The sequence below is a fragment of the Megalops cyprinoides genome, chromosome 20 (genome assembly GCF_013368585.1).
Source record: "Megalops cyprinoides isolate fMegCyp1 chromosome 20, fMegCyp1.pri, whole genome shotgun sequence".
Lineage (NCBI taxonomy): Eukaryota > Metazoa > Chordata > Actinopteri > Elopiformes > Megalopidae > Megalops > Megalops cyprinoides.
The window spans coordinates 7,937,085-7,951,249 of NC_050602.1; the positions used below are offsets into that span (position 1 = coordinate 7,937,085).

The 14,165-nt window shown below is 44.7% G+C and overlaps 1 protein-coding gene across 2 annotated transcripts in view; it reads right to left on the bottom strand.

Moving 5' to 3' along the window:
* Positions 1–3,912, bottom strand: part of uggt1 (UDP-glucose glycoprotein glucosyltransferase 1) — a 34,353-nt gene extending 30,441 nt beyond the window's left edge. For both annotated transcript variants that reach the window (XM_036554176.1, XM_036554174.1), the window contains exons 1-5: positions 3,845–3,912; positions 2,497–2,635; positions 1,802–1,881; positions 860–990; positions 107–219 (exon numbers count right to left, since the gene is read on the bottom strand). In XM_036554176.1, the coding sequence (XP_036410069.1) occupies positions 107–219; positions 860–990; positions 1,802–1,881; positions 2,497–2,635; positions 3,845–3,878 (497 nt within the window). In that variant the 5' untranslated portion in view covers positions 3,879–3,912. The remainder of the gene's footprint in view (positions 1–106; positions 220–859; positions 991–1,801; positions 1,882–2,496; positions 2,636–3,844) is intronic.
* Positions 3,913–14,165: the final 10,253 nt, after the last annotated feature.

Here is a 14,165-nt window from a genome sequence, read left to right on the forward strand (position 1 = left end):
ATTTTTTCTGTTATATAATGCATTCAAGTTAAGCAGGGGCCTGACAAAGTATGGAGATCCTTGCTGATCAGTACGGGTGAAGTGGCCGTTTGGGATTTGGGGTTACCTCTCGGAGGCCTTCTCCAGCAGGCCCTTCAGGCTCTCCGCGCTGCAGGACCTCTCCCCATGCACGGTGAAGAAAGCGGTACAGCCCGCGGGGGGCGGCTCATTGGACGCGATCTGCCACGGAGAGAGAGAGAGAGCGCAGAATGGCCACCGTGCACGTTAGCTCACCTTCACCGCTCAATCAAGCAGTCCTCTTCAACAAACAGGACAAGAGGTGTTATCATACAGCGTTATCATACAGCGCCCACGGTGCTCTGGAGCGGACTGGTGGGTCAACATGCAGATCTGGAACAGAAGACCTTCTGTCTGAACTATATGCTGTGACTCTACGCCTGTACCAGAGCTATCTTTATCGGTTTATTAACTGGTTTAAAAAAGTCACTCTTAATTAACCCTTTCGCATCTAACTTATTTTATGCTATGTAGCACACGTGTTAGGTTACATGGTTCGTTATGTTTTCATTAGCGTTATTAAGCTTCTCATAGTTTTCACCGCCGCATTTGCTATATTTTTTAACGTTAAATCGCTGTTTCCTCAAAGCTAACATTAGCTAGTATTTTTCCAATGTAGTGTTCTAATTGCACCAATTTTACCGAACGCACTAAACAGCTAATCACACCGGTGTGAGCATATGAGTGAAAGGGGTAATACGCTGCAACACATTCACCTGCTTTAGGCCCTTAAAAAGCGTGACCGTGGAGTGCAAACTGTGCCATTCATGCTATGAGCACTGTAACCTGGGGGTCACCTGACCTGCTGGAAGGAGTGCACGGTGGCGGAGTAGGCCCTCAGGGACAGGGCGAACTTGAGCAGGTTGAGCTGCACGGGGCTCAGGAGCTGGCTGGCCCTCTTCAGGATCAGATGGTAGTAGGACAGATCCGTGTCTGCGGGGGAGGGGGAGACGTCAAGCTGTTAGACAGCGGCAGCCATCAGGCGTGAGCACAAACACATCCGCTCTCTCTCTCTCTCTCTCTCTCTCTCTCTCTCTCTCACACACACTTTCCCTCTCAAAATCAGGCAAACATCCTTCAGCTCAGGTGCTGGACTTAATTTAAAGCCACCGAAAGGAATGACAGCACACTACAAATCAACAAACCTGTAAGGGCGTGTCGTCGTGAGTGGCAAATCGAAGCCCTTTAAATAATCATAACTGTGCTTTAATCGACTGCGAAATGTCAATGGAGAAACAGAGAAGCCCCACTGGGTGCTGAAAGACACGCCGCTTCTTAATTGCCAATCCAGGAAAATAAGCATAACGGTCTTATTATAATGAGCGGATGAGGAAAATCGAAATCTGCTCAGTGGAGAAATGCTGCCGACTCTCAGATTTCCTCCAGAGTGCAATGACAGCTGATGTAAGGCTTCGGGAAGCAGATGCCTTCATGCAAGAGTGACTTTAATGATATGAATGAGCGGGCAGGGAGCTTCTCCCAGATACACACACAAATAACAAACACAGCAGCACAGCAACACGGTGCTACGGAGGTGCGTTTAAGCAGCTGGGCATTGTGGGAGCTGCAGGTTTGATTCCCTAGTGGGACACGTTTTCTGCCCTTGGGTATCGTGCTTAATCTGAACAACTTAAGCAAACATCCAGCTGCATAATACATAATATTTAAATATGTACTTCACCCTCAACAAGGGTGCTGACTATGCAAATAATCAGTGATGATTTAAAAAATGATAAAATCTCACCATCGTGATCCATTCCAATCTCCTGGTTGAGATTCACGAAATCCCAGAACTTCTCCTGGCTCTCCTCTGCAAAGAACTCGCTGCAAGACAAGGGCAAAAGAGATGAGCGTTGTGCATGTTACTACAGCGCAATCGCTGCGCTCTGCTGGTATGATTTATCATGACAGCGGTGGCAGCTCCCAGCCCTTCGCCGCTGCCTCAAAAGCCACCCGATATCACAGATAGGGAGAGAGGCTGCATGAACCTCAAAATGGGTAGCACTACCACATATTGTGAGGGATGTACTGGTCACTGATTTGTACCGAACCTCATGCTCTGTTATGGAGAGCAATACCTTTTGATTGGTTCATGTGGGTCAGTGATTGACAGCACATGGTAACAGAACCCACTGCAGGATTCATTTACATTTACGTTACATTACATGCATTTAGCAGGCACTCTTATCCAGAGTGACTTCCAGCACAATAGAACATAAGTGTATCCATTTAATGTAAATGAGCAACACTGACAGACCAGGCTTACAACACTCCCAGACCAGTGAGTGTGAGCATAACGCTATTGAAGCCCTACATGTTAACTAGTGCAATCTGACAGAAACCAAGTACACTACGATACAACATTCCCTAGAACACAGAATCAAAATACAGTACAGCAGCTGTGCGCGAAGGGCAGTGTCAGCATTCCAAGGGCCTTACCTGGCCTCCAGGAGAAGAGGGGTGGACGGCCATTTTGTGGTGAGCGTTGTCGTCACGGCTTTTGAATCGCCGCTGACTGTGGCCACAGACACCCCAGCCAGGAGTACTGCAGTTAAGATCCACATCCTATGACCAGGGCCTGAGACACAAGTTCGAAAGAGTTACTGCCTTTCTCACAGTAAATATTCCTCCTGATGGGGAGGTTACTAGCTACAGAATCACTGGCAACCACAGCAGAAGTATTGATAATCAATTTACTATGACCAGGTATTCAGCTTCTGTGTTCCCATAATCCTCTGTACTTCCTTATCCTGGAGGTTCTGGCACTGTCTGCTGCTCTTATAGGCTAGCAATAGATTTAAACCACACCCATTTTAGACCAACGTTCACAAGGGGTCTGCAAAATTAGAACACTTACATAGATTCTCATATGGATTCTACAACAGCAGAGACAGAATTTTCAATGTGAAGCACACAGAGCTGAATATCTAGTCATCACAAACAGAATATCTGGTAGGGTCACGTCATTACGACCAACTAACTTTGTGATGGAGATTATTAGCCTCCAGTCAACTTAAACATGAAACTGATCTTTCGCCAGATATCATCACAAAATCATCAGTTTCATGTATCAACATTTATTTTAGCGACGTGCTGTGTAAAGTACATGTCATCTCCGCCCTCCGTCAAGTGTCACACCTGCTTTGACCTGAGAGTAAAAATAATGGCGTGAATCCTAACCAATTAGCGCTTTCAGCGTGGCTCTTTGGTAGAGGGCTCATCCAATGAGCGCAAAGACAGCACATCCTGAATTGCGACATGATTTACATGAATAAGCTAACTAGTTGGTAAACTGAGAAAGCGGAGATGGCTCGTTAGCTCAAATTAAGTGTGCAATTTCCAGCTCACTAGAACAATATTAAACGTGTGTCAGTGTTGAACCAACAGTTTTGGTAAGACATCGAGCTAGCTGGCTAGCTAGTTAAGTAACCTGCTGACGCCAGGTAGCTAGCTAGCTACTGATGTCTCCACTCCCACTAACAAGATAGATTCCCCCACAACAACTAGCTACCTAAGTGATAATGTTGTTAGCTAGCAAATATACTACGAAGCCCTTTAAAGAAGTAAGATAACACGAAGGAAATATATGTTAAACGAAACTAGCTATGGTCGCTACCTGGGAAGCTTAAGAAAGTGAAACAAATAACACCATGATACTTAGCAACGTGAAACCAAAATTTTGCTGTTTCTCTTGAAGGCTTTACACACATGAACAAGCCTTGTACCATATCTCTCACTGTGGAAAATGCAAAACATCATGCATTTGGATGATAAAACTGTCTCTTACCAAAACCGGCTTCCCCGCTTCCGAGGGCAGACATGTTTGGGAGATACGGAGAGGTCCTACGTCTACGATTTGGGTGGTTTAGTTTTGCCGGTTGAAAAAAAAAATAAATCTGAGAAACGCGTTGCTCTTCATTTTATCGAATGTATATTTTCAAGATTCATGAGTCCAGCTTAATACTTTGTCTTAAATAAGCAGACAACTTAAACCGGCGAAAGAAACTTCAGGTCTTACGCAGGCATCTCATTAGACAAAAGGTAACCATTTTGGCTCAAGATAGGCCGTGGAAAGCGCCCTGGGGTACGTTTCGTCTTTAACAATACATATAAGATTACCTACAAGGTAACAAGAAGTTAGTGTAAAAATGTATTGTGATCCATTATCAGGTTCTCAGAGCAGAAAGCGCACAAGGAAACAATTCACGTTAGAGCTAACATGGCTAACAATGATTCATGATAATCATAGTGACTGCTCTTTTTGTTGCGTGTATTACATACTGCATTTTAAACTTTGTAATGATTATGTGGCATTATTAACTTATGTTTTGTTCAGGGGGTTATCTGCCCATTAACCTCAATATTAGGTAATCCTCTAGAATATTGTGGGGATAGTTGTGCATAAAAAAAAAAAAAAAAAAAACATTAAACAGGGTGACCATATGTCCTCTTTTTCCCAGACATGTCCACTTTTTGGGACACATTTTTTAGGTCCCAAAAAGAGGACATGTCCGGGAAAAAGAGGACATATGGTCACCCTAATTAATATGATGTTGTCAATAAACTGAAAATATCATTAACAGTGGATCATGAACATCAACAGATCACAACCAATAGTATTCTTCTTCACCTAATACAACACCAGAGAAATAGTTTCATTTTCAGATGAATAATATTGCATCATCCCTGCCAACAGGGTATACTGCCATTTTTGAAAGTGCTGAAGTTATGAACAGAAGGCACTGAATACTTTGTGATGTGCACCTTAGTCATGCAACAATATGCTATATTTAAAGCCTGTGTATTCTTGTATCCTGTTTAGTCAGTAGAGGAATGTGTTATCTGAAAGTGTTTGGTGGAGGGTTGGAGATATAGCCACTTTTCCAGGTTGCATGCTGTGGGTGGCTGAGTGCAGATTGCCCTCATCCAATCGGACACATATAGATTTCAATTAAAAACCTTTTTCGAAAGAAAGAACAAATTGTTTGGCTCTTTCTGTAATTTGTTGCAATTGCAGTTTGTTTGCAATCTGTAATTTGGTTTTCCACATCCCAAGCTATGAATATACACAAACTGCTCTTTGTACGAGAAAGGTTCAGTCGGGTTTCAGGCTGTATAGCACCTTTCGCAGGGGCTAGCGCTAGCCTGTCTGTAGTTCACTGATGCCACAAATTCCGACGGCCCAGCAACACAGCACCCCGCGGCGTATTCCAAAAAATCCTGCAGAATGCTGAGCACTTCCTCTCAAATTGGGGTTTACTTTTTTTAATGCAACCAGATTGAAGGATCCGTATAAATGGTGAAATGTCAGTTGCCTTGCCTCCTATTCTGTCAACTCCTTCCTCCTCCCTTTTCTATTTCTCTCCTTCTCCCTAGTGCCATATGAGCGATAAATGCACCTGCAGCCCAGCCCTTGGGCTGTTTGTTTTCTTTTTCATTCTTCTTCAGGAGTCTGTCTTGACTGCTTTTCCCTGGTTTCAGAGAATGGTTTTCCATTTTTTTCCCTGGGTTTTCTTTTTTCCCCCCGGAAAACATACTCTATCCAGCGTCCATGCCTTTGAGGCAATACAATTATAAACAGACCCTGTAACAAATACATTTGGTGACTGATTGATTCCCCCCCCCACTCACTGACTGAACAGCGAATAACAGTAACAGCATCTTACTGCTTTGTGGTGAAAAGTCCAAAGAAGCGCCTGTTCAGTTCTCGATCAATGCTTGGGGGGACTGCGGGGTGGGAGGGGGAGTGGGGGTTCCAGTGCTGTGGATTTCTCCTTTAATTCAGCCGTTTGATTCGGTAGAAAAAAGTGCCCCATTAATTATCGTGACAGCAACGACCTTCCTAGAGGGGGCCCGCGGGGGCGTTTGTCCGTCAGGGGGTGACGTCCCCAGTGAGAAATGGGAGGTTGATTTTAGTGCCCCCGGGCGACATGAAAAGGGTCCGTTAGGGAGCAATGCAGACCACGCGTCGGGAGAGAATGCATTCGGCTCTTTTAGGATGCAGACTCCGCTGGCACGAATTTCAGCAGAGGACCTCGCTCATTCCGTAGCGAACATGAATTTTGTATGCACGCGGGTCCTCCTGGATGACTAATTAAATTTCTGGAGTCATCGGTGGCAAGCTTGCATAACGGGGACACGTGGGCCCCCCATGTTTTGCACCCCCCCCCCAGGTTGAAAAAAGGCACCAGCATTCATCAGGCTATGGAAATCACATTGGGAATTCAGTGGGGGGGGGGGGGGGGTGCAGTTTTTATTAAATGTGGTGCCACCTGCTTTTGATCATAGCTCCCTCTCAATATTTTAGGAGGCCCTGCTACATTTTTAACATCGGCATGTTTGCGCAGCAATCCCCCCTGGGCTCGTAACTCTCAGGAAAAGGACACAAAATTCGTGATTTATTTCCGCTTTAGTGCGACGGCACAGATGGATCGTGGTTGTCAGAAGTGGGAGCTCTCCAATTTCCCCTGGGCCCCCGACACCCCAGTGCTGCTGGCTGTAAAACCCTCGCCTGGTCACTCCTGTGGGAGGAACACACGGCCAGGGAGAAAAGAGCCCATGTGGAGCAGTAACACATGTTACATTATAACGGAAAAGGTCAAATTCAAAATGCAGTAAACTGGTTTTAACATCTATGTCAAAATTTTATGTATTTATCATTAACAGTTATCATCAATTGATGATTTATAATACATCAGTTCTTGCCACTTTCATGTAACATATAAATGGATCAATTATGTAGTTTTTAAGGCTATATTGTTGATTTTACAATATGCCTGTACAGTTACATAAAATCATTGATGATGTCAGTGTCTGTGATGATGTCAGTGTCTAATATGTGCAGTATTTTTAGATATGTGTTATAAATTCTCCACTCAAAAATTCCTCCGATTTTGAGAGATACATTTTAACTAATGCAGTGATTTTTTTTGTCCCAAGAGGTGGATTTTTACCTTGATGTAAGTCACACCGTTTTGGGGACGCTCAGCTGAGACCGCGTAAGAATTCGTGAGGATCGCGGAGCGGCGAATGCACCATCACCATGGAGACGCGTTGGCACGTCGCTCCGCTCTCTGTGAGGCGGAGGCTCAAGCCGGCGACGGCCCGGTTCAGAGGCAGCATCGCTGTTTCTTTCATCAGCTGAATCAGACTCAATCTGTGAGTCACTCGTCTCGCCTGAGTGATGAATTCCAGCCACCCACTTGCTGTTTGGGGGGGGGGGGGGTCGGATTGGGGGGGGGGAGTAAGGGGAGGGGGGTTCGAGAGGAAGATGAAATTTCATTCCACTTTATCAGGACAATGAGCCTTGCGGGAGAATCTCCCACTGAGCACAGTACTGATGTAAGCTCCAGCACACAAAGAAACATCAAAATGCAAACGATGAATGTGTGCTCACACACCACACCATACATGCATGCCTACATACGTATGTACACTCACACACACGTACCAGTGCATGTATGTACATTCACACACACATGTACCAATGCATGTATGTTCACACACCACACCATACACATATGCACACGTATACATGTATGCTCACACACTATCCGCTCAAGCACACACAGACGTGCACACACACACACACTCACAGCGTACCACAAAGCACACAAGCATACAGATGCACACACGCACACCACACAATACACACATGCACACACACATTCACAACCTACCACATCACACACACATATGCGTGCATATACACATGCACACACATGTGCACACACACACACACACACACACACACACACACAGATATATGCTTACAGACCACACAACATAAAAAATACATATGCACACACCACACACACACACACACACACCGCACCACACCAAATCATACACACATGCACACACATACACCATACCATACCACACCACACACACACTCACATATGCACACACATATGCACATCCACATTTACACAAACACCACACATATTATGCACATTCACAAATGTACAGATGTAGAGCACTCTCCATATTTATTTATACCCCTGGCTAAATAAGACGGTAAATATGGAGGGCACTGCACATGTAGACCACACTCACATATCAGACCTAAACACACACACACGCACACACTCAACAAGGATGCACTCCATATTAACAGGGGCAAATATACAATACAGATAAAGGACTCCTGAGGAAGACTATGCATCATCCACTTAAGAACACACAAAAGCCCTTTGCAGGGTATAATGGATGTAGTATATAGAGCTTAATACGTATGTACATAATATTGGATGTAATATACATAGGTTAAAATGTTTATGTATAATATTTGATGTAATAAATAAGATACAATGTGTATATTTGTAATTGAGCATGTAATATATAGAATATAATGCATATATATATGTAATATTAGATGTAATATATAGGATATAATTTAGACATATAAAATATGGAATGTAATTTAAGAGTTCCCTGTGTTCAGTTACTATACCAAACAAAAAAGAATGTCCCAGATTATATGAATGTATCTCCATCTCTTTCCAAGAGGAAAGAAATCAGGCTGCAAAGGGGAATGAATACATGCTGCATGCCTTCACAGGGTCCAGTGGCAGTAGATGTTCTGTGAAAGGATTTCATCAAGGGCTAATGTGTATCGGTCTGAGGTATTGGTATTGGTCTAAGGTCAGTTTTGGAGGCAAGCTCTTTACGTAACAAATGATAACCCAGGACCACCCCTGGATGTCAGCATGAATGCCAGTGTTTAGTAGGATCGTTGTATGTCCTAGATTAGGTTGTGCAGCTCCTCTGCTGTTTAATTCCAGGGCGGCCTCTTTTGATATATAGGGCTTGTATATTTTCAGGGACCTCATTAATCACACGCGATCTGACCTCTGCTTATCCCTGGGGCTTTGTAAAAACCCAGAGGAGGGGTGAAAGGTCACCAGGCAGCTTCCACTGAATCTATTTTTCTACAAAGGCCAAATGTAGACTGGAGGGGTGTGGGGGGAGGTCTGTTGCTACTGCACTTCAGGTAAATCAGTATAGATTCACTGGCGTCTTTTCACTGCTGTGCATTTTGTCAGGCAGTTTGTGAGCACAGTCCTGCAGTCATGTGATTTCCAAGCATATTGTTTATAATATGTCATAAAATAGGATATATTACACTGTTTATGTATTCAAGTACCTTCTCTGTACACACTATGCACATACAATTTCACATGAAGAAGGGGAGACATACATGATATATTTCCTGTGTTTATTTTTATAATGACTTTGGTATACCTTGCATTTTTTGAAAATGTGAAATTGTTATGTGTTTGAATGTGAGAAATCATTATAAATTTGATCACAAAATAAAAGTATCATTCAGATTTTGTGGGGAGCAAACAGCTTATGGACAGTACATTTACATTTATTCATTTAGCAGACACTTTTATTCAAAGCGACTTACAAAAGTGCATATAGTGGGCTGACAACAGGCACAAGGGCCAGATGTGTACAGGTCATACAATGCAGATAGTGCTAAAACTGAGCACAAGGTCAGTGTATCGAGACAGAACTAATCTGATCTAAGGTTACATATATCGAATACAGTCACTGGGACAATAAAGTGCTGCTATACTACCTAGGCAAAAAATACAACGCAAGAGATAGTGCTACAAGTATGAGCCAAGAATCTTAGATTTACAAGCTTAAATGGCAATGGTGTCAGTCCAGGTAGAGTCTGAAGAGGTGTGTCTTCAGCCCACGTCTGAAGGGTTGGAGTGAAGGAGTTGTTCTCAGGGGGGGTGGGGTGTTCATTCCACCACTGGGGGGCGATGATGGAAAAGCGACATTGAGAGGAGCGTGGGCCTTTCGTTCTGTTGGTGGGAGGAGCGAGGCGTCTGGATGTAGCAGAGAGAAGTTGTCGAGCAGGTGTGTAGGGTAGGATGAGGTCCTGGAGGTAGGTCGGGGCGGTCTTTTTTGTAGCAGAAAAGGTGACGTGAGGGTCAAGGTTTTGAAGTGGATCCTGGCTGTGACCAGGAGCCAGTGGAGGCATCTCAGTAAAGGGGTGACGCGGGAGAACTTTGGGAGGTTGTAAATCAGCCTAGCAGCTGCGTTTTTGGTGAGCTGCAGCGGCTGGCTGGGAGGCCTGCAAGGAGGGCATTGCAATAGTCCAGGTGGGAGAGCATGGTGGCCTGGACAAGCAGCTGGGTGGACAGTATCTTTGCAAGGAGGAAGTTCTAGTCTGCCACCAGTGAAGGAACATAGGTATTTTGGCAGGAATACGGGAATGACAGAGAAAGCTTTCAGTGAGAAAGACGAGCATGAATGACAAAGAGCAAAGCCTTCCCCTCTGCGCCTTTGCACTGGGGACTGACTGCATGGAGGTCAGGGGGTTCAGGACTGTTGTGTTTTTATGAACAGAATCAGCTTGGAGACCATTTTACTGCGCTGTAAAAAAGGTCCTTGTCCCCCCTCCCCAACTCGCATCCGGTTTTTATTTTCGGACTTTACACGGTCGAGAAATAAGCCCCCAAGCGCTGCCTCGCTCCGCCACCGAGGTAAATCTTTCGCGGCCCTGACAGGGCGAAGTCTCAAGGCTAAAGGGCGTCCCCTCGGTTTACGACCCGGCACGAGCGGGCCCGATTCCGAGGCTGCTGCCGACCGCAGCCCCCCCCCCCACCTCTCTGACTCCATCGAGGCCGCGTGCGTTATTTATGCGACTGCAGCCTTCGCGCGGTGCAGCCGAGCCTCACCACACAGACGAGGGTGGGATTGGATTGAACCGTACATCACGCGTGACAGCGTCGGCCATTGTCACGGGAGGAGAGGCACAGCCTTGCTTTATCGGAGGTCAAGGTTCCCATATTATAGATCAAACATGCCAGAGGGGGAAAGGTGATGGTGGATTTTCCTCTCCTAAACAGCTGGGGTCTCCGTCCATTAACCCCTCCGTGACGTGCCTTTTATCTCAGTGCAGCGGTGGCCAGTGGCGCTTGCCAACCTTGCTGGATGCAACAACATGGCCAGAGCACTGAATTTCACACCACCAGACCCTGTTATGTACTTTTTACTGTACTATTTACTGTACTATTTAAGTGGCCATATGCGATTCAGGCCCTACTTGTTTTGGTTGGGAAAAGGCCTAACGCGATGCCAAATGTCAACATTTAGGAGGCTACTGATAGGATATGGGGGCAGCTATAAGCTTTCACAAGAGCTGGAAAGTCAGACTGAGAAACCCATGCCCTGTAGCTCTGAGGTGAGAATGCCTCTTACCTCGGTGAGGGGACAGGAAGCCGGTGAAACGAAACACCTCGCCGTGTGAAATCGGCTCTGTAACGCTTATCCCGCTCCGCGCAGGCTTCAGGGAAATCGCCATGGCAATTACCTGCCATCGCGCCGTGCCTCTCTCTCTCCCTGGTAATACATTTTAATCACGTTTAATTGCAGCATTGGAGCTAGGCAATAAAAGAAATTAGTATGGAAATGAAATGCTAATGATTATTAATAATTGCAATTATTCCTTGTTCGGGAGCGAGCACGGATGAAATTGCACCAACAGGCATGAGGGATTCTGTGCGCATCAGTCAAAATAGTCCGTGTTCATCTGTGAGATCCGCCAGGAGGTAACTGCCCTTAACACTCAACACGGTGGTTCCACAGTGGCAGAAATCATAAATTTAAGTGTTAGTCAGTGACACCATCTGAAGTAGCGGCTGCAAATAAAATGAATAAAAATGAAAATGGATACTAAATAATATGATTTAGCAACCAGAAGTGATTTTGTTTTAAGGCTTTCTTCAAAAGCACACAGCGCCAGGTTTAATTTTTGTGTGCCATTGGGCGATCTTTACAAAATCTTAATCCTATGCACATCCCAGGTGAGCCCCTGCATGTCGAAACATGTCCGCAGTCATCAGACCAGATTCTGAAGTGTATTTTCACTCCTGTTGGCTCAGCACTGGAGTTGTGTTCCCCTTTTTGGACTTTGCCCCCTTTCAACGCCCTCCCTGAGGCAGACAATAGCCTGATGATGGCTATCGGTGAATCTGAGCCGCCATCGTGACCGCCACCGAGAAGATCGCCGGGCGAAATTCATTCTGCACGCCCAGGCGACGGGTCAAGACTAACCGCGTAAATTTTCTTGAGACTACAGCCGCTGATGGAGGTTTGGCTGCCTCTCAATTCAATGTTCTTTTCGGCTCTTGTGATAAGGAGTCCTCTAAACAACCGTTCAATTTTTCTTTTTTTTTCTTTTTTTGCAATAACCAGTGCTGGAAAAATGAAGATAATTTGTCACCTTGTCCCTGACCTTGGAAAAAGTTAGGATTTTTATTTTTAGCTTCCTGTCAAATCTTAAATTGTCTCTGTCACCCGAAGATAGAGCCTGCACTTAATGTGGGGATCCACTGCACCCTAATTTCCCCAGTTTGAGATGAGGGTTCTGTACGAGACATAAAAAAGACTGCCAACAGCTTTAACAGCAAGAAACAATGTATGAAATTGGTTTCTTTTGGGTGTTTTCTCCTTTAAGAATGCTCTATTCAGAATCATTGATTCTTTTTTCTTTCACACCAAGTATGTCCCAGTTTGTCCCCCTTGTCTAGTGTAAAGTAGGAGTACATAGTGCTCAGCCTCCAATGGACCCACCCACAGCTATAGTTGTGTGTCTGTCTGCTACTGTAATCTAACACATCTATAGCTATAGCTGTGTACCTGCTTGCTGCCTTCTTACACATCTGTGTTGAAGTAGACAGAAAAGACTAGGAAATATCTTGTGCCTTTGTGAGATGGCTACGTGCAGCTTATTCTCAATGCTCGCCTGTGTTTTGTTTGTGTACAGGTCTGCTGTAATAATCTGTGTAGTTTAATTAGAAATCAGCAGCAAAAAAGAGTTATTTCTCTGACAACTTTGTCTGGTACAATCAACAGCAGCATGTTCACTTTGAAGGTTCCACCTCACTAGGATAACACCCGAAGCAAAGGGGGCCCCTGCATTCCTTCTTTCCCCGCCACGTCTGCTGATGCCGTGAGGGTGACGGAAAAGCATCAGCGTAGATGCATGAGGCTCGTCTCGTCTGTCGTCTCTCTTCTGATGAGACCATTCGAGCGATCGTGATGGAGCAGTCAAGAGACAGACAACCTCTTTTATATAAAAATGAAATCTCTTTATTGGTGGCTTGACGATCCATTCTGCATGAATAACAGAAATGCTCAGAGCGATACGCAGTTTAAGAGCAGGACAAGACACCCTGAACACTCTGCTTTTCACCCCCGGGGGCGATTCCGTCACCAGCTCCCCATATCCCGTCCCTCCCCTGACACAATTCAAAACAGACCATGAGGGGGTCCGTGAGGTACATTGACTGATGTCACTGTCAGAAGGTGGGAGAGACAGCAGAGCAAAAAAAAAGAGTGGAGTAGGGGCAGGGAGAGGAAGAGATGGGGGGAAAGCAAGGGAAGTAGTTTAGTGGAGGAGAGAGATGGAGAGAAAAAAGATGGGAGAACAGAATAAGAGAGAAAGAGATAAGGAGAGAGGGAGAAAACACAGTGTGCTGTGACTTTCTCAAAGGTGGTCTCTCACATTGTTACATGGTCAGACTTCTATCAATGTACACAGGGGTTGGTACCTACAATTCCCATGAGGCCATGGGACGACCTGTGAAAGACAACCAAGGTGGACTGTGGTTTTAATGCAGAGAAACCAGCAAAGAGAATGCTGGGCTTATATTGCACTGGCTTAACAGAAACGGCTCACCACCACTTGCTAAAAAAAATAATAATAAAAAAGTAATTTCCCGTCTGACTGCAGTGTTTCCACACTTATAAATTACATGAATCAGGCTTTTGTGCTATAAAAAGGAAAGTGTTGATAATCCTATGTCATGACACGTTTTTTTTTTTCATTCAATTAACACAATTCAAAACAGGTGCTATCTTAAGACTTCAATTAATTTGGAAGCAAAATATGGTATTGGGCAGATAGCAATATGAAATCAATTTACAACAACTTCAGTCTTTTTTCTTTTTTTTTTGTATCCAGTTTTTCTTAATAACTTTCCCAAAATGGAGTATAATTTTAGTGAGCTTCCCCACATGATTCAATCAGAATCAAAACTGTTTGCTTCAACCACATGGCTGTCCCTGGTTCTTTTCAT